This window comes from Maylandia zebra, linkage group LG11 (assembly GCF_041146795.1).
Source record: "Maylandia zebra isolate NMK-2024a linkage group LG11, Mzebra_GT3a, whole genome shotgun sequence".
Taxonomy (NCBI): Eukaryota; Metazoa; Chordata; class Actinopteri; order Cichliformes; family Cichlidae; genus Maylandia; species Maylandia zebra.
The window spans coordinates 24221023-24231363 of NC_135177.1; the positions used below are offsets into that span (position 1 = coordinate 24221023).

Here is a 10341-nt window from a genome sequence, read left to right on the forward strand (position 1 = left end):
CACAACGACCAAGACTGTCCAAGCCGGGGCTCGAACCGGCAACCTTCCGATTACAAGGCGAACGCCCAACTCTTGAGCCACGATCGCCCGTCTTCAAGCTTCTTCTTTTTTTCTTTGTTTGCTTTGGTAAAAACAAGTAGAAACATGATTTGTATGGGAGAAAAAATGCCAATAATGCCTCGAACATGGTTGCACATAAAAGCCGAAAGAATTTAAGTTCGTATCAAGTACAAACCTGTAGAGAATGAGCCGAAGGAAAAGCACATGGAAAGAGAGCGGGCCTTCTTTGTTAGAGCGGGATGAAATGACTGATGATGTGTTTATCATTTTCAAAGTGGGAGGATTTGATTAATCTTTGACACAAGAAAAAAACGCATGCAGATCTGCATTAACTATCTTTATTCAAACGTAGTAAAAGACAGGCGTTACAGGGATTTAAAGACTATGCACCGACTTTCAGACAGTATTTTGTGGTTGTTTCCAGAAAGCGGAAAATCAAAAACTGAGCTTTTAGTGAAATATAGATTAAAAATTCTCAAATCAAACTCCACAGCAGAGCGAAAATAGTATAATATTTATTGTCCAAATGTTTTGCCTCATCGTGTATTTACACCGTGTTGTACTGAATTACTGTAACTTTAGTTCTCCTGCATGGTCTTCTGGATCCAGTTCAGGTAATTAGCGACTCTGGTATAGACTCCATATGTGCCCTTTCTTCCACACTCAACCCCCCAGCTGACAATCCCAGCAGCCCATTGTCGCCCATCTTTAGTCAGAGTGAAGGGGCCCCCAGCGTCACCCTGGCAAGAGTCCTTCCCACCTTCAGGGAGTCCAGCACAAAACATGTTATTTGTTAAGTCTGGTATGTTGTTACGTCTTCTCCTTGCCGAAGTGACTGAATCCCTGCATGTCTGCTGGTCCACCACTGGGAGATAAACATACTTCAGTTGATTTGTTAGAATGCGACGATTATTCTCGTTTGTAACACCAAAGCCAGACACCAGCCTGAAAGAATACAAAACACATTCATTGTGGGCTCAGTAAAATTTTTACTAATCCAGAACCTTAAAGATAATAGCTTGTCAAAATAAAGTGGTTAACAAACAATGAGAGCACTTAAAAGTAACATCAAATTTTATACAGTGTAGATGACATTAAAGAGACTTCAAAATCATTATGACACAATAGTAGTTTGTTTACCCCATCACACCAGTATCATATGTGGCTCCCGGTTCTGGCAAACACACTGGCATTACAGATGAGTTGAATGTGAGTGTGTCTTCCAGTTTGATCAGGGCAATGTCATTGTTGTAGTCTACATAGTTGGGGTTGTTGTACTCAGGGTGAACATGGATTGAGGCAGCAAACAGAGGAGATTTCTCGAGGGCTTTTACCTCATTAAGTCCCATGAAAATCTGCAAGTCAATATCATAAAAGGAAAGACTTACCAAGGGAATCCCAATCAGACAAAGATCATGCAAAGTAATCCTCACAGTCAACTACTTACCCGTAGAGTTTCATTTGATACCACCACTCCCCTATTTACTACATAATGAGCTGCTGTCATAATCCACCGGTCTCCAATCACCATGCCTCCTCCCCTGTTTCCACTTACACTCAGTAGCACTTGCCAGGGGATTGTATTATCTGGAGCATCCTGGCCTCCAAAGATCCTCTGATACACATTGATGTGATTTGTTGGCTGACCACAAACTGGATAAGATGAACAGAACTCAGGTGTAAGCAAAGGCTTCATGCTTTCATTTTGAAGTCCTAAATTTGTTATTAGAGTATTTTATTTTGACAGCACATCAGTACCTGCTATGCAGGTTGGGAGAGGGAGTTGCCACTGCCCGTCGCTTTGACACATGGCTGAGAATGTCTTAATCTCTTGTTGTCCCTGAAAATATATGACTGTTACACACATTTTCTAATTGACAAATTCACCAAAGAAAAAACCTAAAGAAAAATGAAGAAAGATCTGCTTCTGTTGCTCAAACACAGACACATGGAGATAGCAAAAAAAACTCTATAAATATCCTGTGAGGGAAAAGAGGCTGTTAATAAAGTTCACTGATGCACACTGTAGTAAACAATGAAAATGTCATATTACCATCATCAACTTGTATTCTTGGTCACAAGTGACATGGATCGAGTCTCCACTAAAGTATTCATTTAAATCAGGAGTGATCCTGCCTTTTGTCACACTCCCTGGGTGTGGACATTTCACCTCTGTAAAGAACGCAGCAACCAAACATGAATGAACAGCATGAGAAAAATAGTTTTAAACTGCTAACGTGGAAATGCCACCTCTCCTCCTCACCATGTGTGCTATATTGCAGGCTCCAGCCGTTGCTCAGACCTTCCTCCTCAGTGTGGTAGTCCAGCCTGACTGTACTTGAGTTTGTAACTATCAGACCAGGACTCTTTGTTCCACAAAATTTCATAGCTAATCTGCCTGGAATGGTCACCTATGAGGGGAGAGATAGTGGAACGCTACATACAGACCAGAGGAGCATGGTTTGTAACTTTTAATCCCTGTGGGTACCGCGAGTCGTTACCTGTAAAAAGTGACCTTGGCAGCTTGAACCATGCTGATTATCTTTATTATCAATGTGAAAATTGTCTCTGAAGTTGAGCGTCACGATGAATCTGGGCTCCACAGAGATGATGTACTTGCAGGAGAGAAAAGGGGGTGAGGGTTTAGGATACCCTGGACTGGACAGATGTCCTTCATGCTTGTCAAAAACACACCCACCACAGGACACTGGGCAAGAACCAAAGGTCAGTATAATAATAACAGTAAGAGAATCAGTAATCAGCATACCACCTCAACCATATTCTAGCGACTGAGCTTCATATGACAAGTATTAATGTACAAAAAGGCCTAATTTCTTGTATTCGACACTTACACAGACATGTGCGCTGGTCTAAATGAAGCTTGTAACCACTGTGGCAGGAGCAGTGGTAGGACCCAGCAGTGTTGATACAGATTTGAGAGCAAAGCGGACCTGAATCCAGTCCTGGGTCTGTTTTGGAACACTCGTCTATGTCTATTTAAAGAATATTTACTGTGTTAAACTTTTCCTGAAGCTGTTGATGAAATAGTACATTAATGGGAGTTGGAAAATTTCAGGAAAACTGTACCTATTGCCTTATACGTGGCAGAAAAACCAGTATGTTGTTGATGCTCTGGTGTAGAGTCACTTGTTTGGAATACGAGAGTCAGTTTGTTGCCTGGAGAAAGGATCGTCTCGTCACCATGGTGATCAGTAGAGTTTCCCTGGCCACAAAACTTTCCCAAAACCTTTTCATCGTAGAAAAACTGGAAAATTAAGTCAAAACTCATGTTAACAAACTGCTTTTGTAAAAAAAAAACAAAATTCTAAACCAACGTCTTAATTCAAATTAACTTCCAATCAAACTGAATGAATGAATACACTAAAATTGAAAACTGCAATATAAAAAGTTTTGTATCTTGTTTGAAATATTTTTTAAATTCAGATCTAATCAAAGCTCTGACTGTGAGAGAGTCTTGACTGCAGTCTGCAGAAACTTTAATATCCAGATGTGTTAAAGACAGCTGGATCTGGTAACCCCTGGGAACCCAGAGGTCCCATTGCTTTTGCAGGTGGGGAGGATAAGGTCGCGGATATTGGGGAGACTGGATTTGTCCGTGCATTTCAGGCTCAGTGGTGGACAGCTGCTGGCACTCGCTCACTGAAAACCACAGAAACCTGGAAAAGCAAATAAACAGAGAGCTGGAGCTGAGTCAGTCGTCCAAAGTTGATGCAAACAGAACAAGAGCAAATAAAGTGACACAACCGCTGATTTTCACTTTAATTTTAACATCAACTTTCTTCAATCACCAAGCTGATTTCTTCTACATTACTAACAATTTGTTCAACGTCTTCAACTTTAACAGCTATATGTCTAGAACATTGGTTGTAGATGAAGCATAATGATTAAAAAAAACATCATATAACAAAAAGCTCTGCAATACTGATAGGCTCCATGAGCTTAATGAGAAATTCACCGAAATAAAAGATTCTTTAATACAACGAACAAATTAAAAAAATCTTCATCACACTCACCAAATGATGCAGTGGGTCCAGCCCATGTTTGTAAAGCTCTGGTGTTGATTGTACTTCCAGAAGAGATGTCTCAGACTGGAATGAACCATGACTGTCACACAGAAGATGATTAGCTGTATTTAGCACTGGAATTTGAACTGGACTTTTTGTCTTCAAGCTTTTTTATCTTTGTTTGTTTTGGCAAAAACAAGTAGAAACATGATTTGTACGGGAGAAAAAATGCCAATAATGCCTCGAACATGGTTGTACATAAAAACCAAAAGAATTTAAGTTCGTATCAAGTACAAACCTGTAGAGAATGAGCCGAAGGAAAAGCACGTGGAAAGAGAGCGGGCCTTCTTTGCATATAAAAGTATTGCTTAGTAATGTTAGAGTGGGATGAAATGACTGATGATGTGGTTATTGTTTTTAAAGTGGGAGGATTTGATTAATCTTAGACACAAGAATAAAACACATGCAGATCTGCATTAACTATCTTTATTCAAACGTAGTAAAAGACAGGCTTTGCAGGGATTTAAAGATAATGCATTGACTTACAGACAGTAAATCAATAACTGAATTTATAGAGTTTTTTAATGAAATATAGATTAAAAATTCTCAAATCAAACTCCACAACAGAGAAAATTTAGTTTATTATGCAATTTTTTTTTCTCATCGTGTATTTACACCGTGTTGTACTGAATTACTGTAACTTTAGTTCTCCTGCATGGTCTTCTTGATCCAGTTCAGGTAATTAGCGACTCTGGTATAGACTCCATATGTGCCCTTTCCTCCACACTCAACCCCCCAGCTGACAATCCCAGCAGCCCAGTGTCGCCCATCTTTAGTCAGAGTGAAGGGGCCCCCAGAGTCACCCTGGCAAGAGTCCTTCCCACCTTCAGGGAGTCCAGCACAAAACATGTTATTTGTTAAGTCTGGTATGTTGTCACGTCCTCTCCTTGCCGAAGTGACTGAATCCCTGCATGTCTGCTCGTCCACCACTGGGAGATAAACATACTTCAGTTGATTTGTTAGAATGCGACGATTATTCTCGTTTGTAACACCAAAGCCAGACACCAGCCTGAAAGAATACAAAACACATTCATTGTGGGCTCAGTAAAATTCTTACTAATCCAGAACCTTAAAGATAATAGCTTGTCAAAATAAATTGGTTAACAAACAATGAGAGCACTTAAAAGTAACATCAAATTTTATACAGTGTAGATGACATTAAAGAGACTTCAAAATCATTATGACACAATAGTAGTTTGTTTACCCCATCACACCAGTATCATATGTGGCTCCTGGTTCTGGCAAACACACTGGCATTACAGATGAGTCGAATGTGAGTGTGACATTCAGTTTGATCAGGGCAATGTCATTGTTGTAGTCTACATAGTTGGGGTTGTTGTACTCAGGGTGAACATGGATTGAGGCAGCAAACAGAGGAGATTTCTCGAGGGCTTTTACCTCATTAAGTCCCATGAAAATCTGCAAGTCAATATCATAAAAGGAAAGATTTACCAAGGGAATCCCAATCAGACAGAGATCATACAAAGTAATGCTCACAGTCAACTACTTACCCGTAGAGTTTCATTTGCTACCATCACTCCCTTATTTACTACATTATGAGCTGCTGTCATAATCCACCGGTCTCCAATCACCATGCCTCCTCCCCTGTTTCCACTTACACTCAGTAGCACTTGCCAGGGGATTGTATTATCTGGAGCATCCTGGCCTCCAAAGATCCTCTGATACACATTGATGTGATTTGTTGGCTGACCACAAACTGAATTGGATACAAACTTACATATAAATCTCACACATCAATTTCCCATTAAATTAACCATTTGATCTTCATCAAGTTTTGCAGGATGGAAATGTATACCTGGTAAACAAAGTGGACTGTCAATAACTTCATGGGTTGATCTCCATTTCCTGTCTGCATCACATGTGAAGTTAACTGAGGAGCAGAAGAAGAAACAATGTGACTTTTACATTTTTTTTTGCTGATCCTCAAGAGTTTCAGTTCTCCCCCTTGTGGAAGAAATGTAAAGGGTATATATTTCCAGTTAAATCATGTTAGCATTTAAATCTTATTTAAGTTTTGAATCATGGTAGTATATATCATGTATCATCATATCAGTATGCCATGATGGTTTGACTGAATGAGAATCGCACATTATAGTTAATGGAGCCTGCTAATAGTAAAGTTTCAGAACTGTGCAAAAGGAAAGTAATGAACAGTAGGAATCCAAAACAAATTGCACTATTAACATCTCACCGTTTGCATCCCCAAGGAGAGAGTAAAATGGTTCATTGCAGCGATACTGAATAACAGAAAGATACTGATTCTGAAACCCAGAAAGGAAGGCCACGCCTCCGTTCAGCAAGGGGTCAGGTTCTCCGCAATCAATTACTGCAGAGGAACAAAACAAGAAAATACAACAAAATGCACTTTGTCTGTGAACACTAGTATGGATGGAGAAGACTTTGTGTCTATATGCTTAGAGACGACCTACTGTGGCATTCTGGCAGAGGAAGGTGCCACTGCCCATTGCTTTGGCAAATGGAAGAGAAACTCTCCATCTCCCGACCATTCTTTAAAGAAGGGTATAAAAACCATGTTTTACATTATACACAGTAACCAGGAAACAATTATTTTGTTTTTCACTGTTAAAAAACACAATTTCAGCTAACCATCATCAGCTTGTATCCTTGATCGCAGCGTACATAGATGTAATCTCTGAAGAGATATTCACTCAAATTAGGAGTGACCCTGCCTTTAGCTACACTTCCAGGTGATGGACACTTCACCCCTGGAAACAGCAAAAACAATCAAACATATATTTTACACTGAGATTTAAACCCAGAAGGACAAACAGGAGAATTGCAGTTGCTTGATGACATGTTACTGTGTGTGCTGTAGTCGAGGCTCCAGCCATTGCTCTGTCCTTCATCATCAATGTGGTATTCCAGCTTGACCATGTTTGAGTTTGTGACTATCGGTCCTGGGCTCGTTTTGCCACATAGCTTTGTGGGCTGTTCGTCTCTGACAGTCAACTTTTTAGGAGAGAGTAGTGCACAGTTTATTAATTGTATGACATATAGAGACATTTTTATTTCCTGTGATTTTGATGAATCTAGGTGTGCTGAAATCGCTCGCCATTACCTCCAACCAGTGATGGAGACATTGCGGGCCCTCTGGGCTGTCCATGCTCTCAATGTGGAAGTTGTCAGTAAAGTTTAGAGTAATAGTGAAGCCCTCTTGTACAGAAATGACATACTGACAGGACACAGCATGAGGTGGGTGATTAGGATATCCCGGACTGAACAGATGCCCCTCTGGTTCATCAAATATACCACCGCCACAGGATACTGGGCATGAGAGAGAGGAAAGAAACTGAGAAAGTTTACCCTCTTAATGAATTGACTGAAGTGTTTGAGGATAATTTGGGGAGTCCTTACACAATGTTTTAAGTCCAGAATCAAAAAAGTGATAATAATTAGTGCTGTTTGATGACCCAACTGCCTCCAACATTAAACCCAGACTCCCCATCCTCTCCTCTTTTTTATAGTGCTTTTGGTAATCTTGAGATCCTATATGTTTGAATGTGTTTGTGAAGTGGAGCTAAGTTCTCCCAGCAGACTCCAGTTTGATGGTCTGAGCGCACATTCATTGGAAGCATCTTCATGGTACTCACACACACAGGTGCGCTGATCAGAGCGAAGTTCATAGCCATGATGACAGGAGCAGAGATATGAGCCAAGAGTGTTGAGGCAGATCTGAGAGCAGAGTGGCCCTGAGCCATCTCCAGGCTCTGGTGCAGAACATTCATCTATGTCTAATAATGAGAAGTCATTACGTTAGTGTGAGTTGGCGCAGCAGTAAAAGAAGGAAGTGCAAGAAACAGAGGTGGAGGAGCTACCTATTGCATGGTACTGGGCAGAGAAGCCCAGATTCTGGTGGGCCTCCGGGTTGTTGCTGTCTGATTGAAAGATGAGGGTGAGACTGTTTCCTGGAGACAAGATGGGCTCGTTGCCTGGGTGATGCCCATCAGCAGAATTCTCACTGCCACAAAATTTCCAGAGGGCCTTCTCTTTGTAGAAAACCTAAAGGATCAAAGAATAAAATCCTACATGAAAATAAGGCAAAATCCAGAAGATGAAAATTTATGTTCAGTTCATGGGTTCTTCATTTAAATGTCTAAGATGGTTAAAAGTGCCAGAAAGGCCAAACATAATCCAATGACCCGCCAGAACTAATGCTAAGTTTAGTTAAGTCAACATCAAACTGGATATAGTAATGCAGAGAAAAAAATCTGTTCAGTTATGTGTCCCTCTACCATTTTAAATTCTGTGCAACGTCACAGTAAAGACTGACTCTAAAACTTTTTGTCATAGCAGCAGCGATACAATCTGCTGATAAGCTACAGCTATCTGTTGCTGTTGTCTCCAGTGGTTATACACTGTTGTAAATTTTTAACTTACAATTATCACAATCAACAAGATGATCACGGTGATTACCAGGGTTATCATAGTTTCAGTTTAGTCTTTTTTAAGTATTATTGTATGGATGTATATTTCAGAGGCAAGATTTAGGAAAATCAAGTACTACAATAAAAACACGCATTTTTGAAAGCAGTTGACTGACAGTCCTCTAGATATCCAAAGTCTCATTAAACATGTTTGGCAACATCTCATCAGACAAGTGTCGATAAAATTTTGTGACTGCAATTATATTTTATTTTAATTTCCCAACTTTAAAAAAAAATTTCAGTTAGTTTTAATTTTATTCAAAAGTTTTTCAAAACTTTTACATCTAGTTTTAACTATAATAACCTTGTTAATTACCTTGACAGAAACATGAAAACATATGTAAGTGGTAAACTCAAATCAGGTTGTCAAGCGTTACTCTTGAATCATATTTGGGTTTTCACCTTAAGCTATTTATTAATATTATGATTTTTAGGGTAATTCTGTATATGTATTGAAATATGGGTCTGACTGTAAGTGAGTCGTAGTAGCAGTTCGCAGAAGCTTCAATATCCAAATGTGTGAAGGTGAGTCGAATCTGGTAGCCCTCAGGGACAACGAGGTCCCACTGCTCCTGCAGGTTGGGAGGGTAAGGCTGAGGGTACAGAGGAGATTGGACCTTCCCGTACATTTGAGGCTCTGGTTCTGGCAGAGGTGAGCACTCACACACTGAGACATACAGAAACCTAGAAAGGTACAAAAAAGGAAAGAGTTTGATCTGTTTATCAGTCTGCAGTCATCTGATCTGCCAGTCCAAAGTTGATACAAACACAGAAGAACAAACACAGTGGCACAATCGACACCACTGTGCAACTAATATAATATTGTCAAGACTGCATATATATGGCATACTGACTGATGAATAAAAATATAAAACACTGTTCATCTAAAGTGAATTCTTGCAGATTATCAGTATAAAAACACAAGTAATTCTCCACTATTTTCAGCTACATGATTTGAAAATTTCTGCACAAAAGTGGAAATTTATGACCAAAAAAGGGATTTTAGGAGATATTTGACAACTTGAAAATGTCTAATCCACTTACCAGATGATACAAGAGACCCAGCGCATTTTCCAATTAACCGTATCCATGAGTGAACTGGTCGGCTGCTGCGAGAGCAAATGTCTCACATTCAAGTAAAACATTAATGTCACAAAGTCTGTCGTTTCCAGTGTTTAGCAACTCTCTACGTTAATGCCAGGAATTGTTTATCTTGGCAAAATCAAGCAACTCCAAATTGCAGATAAACAGGAAAAATTTTGTTCTAAACTAGAGAACGAGACAGACTTTGCAAATTCTACATCTAAAAAATATAACATAAACTCATGCAATTTTTGAGCACAATTATCACATTAGAATAATGAAGCGATCTTGATTTATTTCACTGTCTAATCCACTCTTAATCCTCATCCTACCACCAGAGGGCGGCATTAACAGTTTTTTAGGCATCCTTGATCACAGCAAGTGTTTTCAGAGTTTAACTTGAGGCCAAGCAGACATGCCGAAACGTCTGGATGTTAAAATAGCAGGTGAAGCAACTGATTTCCAGAATGAGGAATCAGATTCATCAAGTATGTGGATGTGTTTGTTGCCTGTCATTATTTATATCAGCATGTGGTTTATTTCTGCCCTCAAAATAGCATCAGTGTTTCAGTTTCTGAAGGCGAACTGAAACAACCTGTTCCTCTCTGCTTTACCTTAGAATGTTTTGCATTAGTTCCCATAAGTCT

At 39.7% G+C, this 10341-nt stretch overlaps 1 protein-coding gene across 1 annotated transcript; it reads right to left on the reverse strand.

Annotated features, from left to right (window-relative positions):
- Nucleotides 1–382: 382 nt before the first annotated feature.
- Nucleotides 383–9763, reverse strand: LOC101486209 (ovochymase-2-like). Its single transcript, XM_076889646.1, has 24 exons — nucleotides 9656–9763; nucleotides 9082–9295; nucleotides 8003–8186; nucleotides 7778–7918; nucleotides 7246–7451; nucleotides 6989–7136; nucleotides 6774–6892; nucleotides 6596–6674; nucleotides 6358–6492; nucleotides 5962–6036; nucleotides 5657–5862; nucleotides 5350–5564; nucleotides 4791–5154; nucleotides 4095–4213; nucleotides 3524–3737; nucleotides 3148–3325; nucleotides 2913–3053; nucleotides 2562–2767; nucleotides 2324–2471; nucleotides 2114–2232; nucleotides 1819–1900; nucleotides 1508–1713; nucleotides 1201–1415; nucleotides 383–1005 (listed from the first exon to the last, which is right to left on the reverse strand). Exons 1-24 carry the CDS (start codon nucleotides 9754–9756, stop codon nucleotides 639–641), a joined length of 4182 nt encoding a protein of 1393 aa, XP_076745761.1. The 5' UTR covers nucleotides 9757–9763; the 3' UTR covers nucleotides 383–638.
- Between the last annotated feature and the right edge of the window lie 578 nt (nucleotides 9764–10341).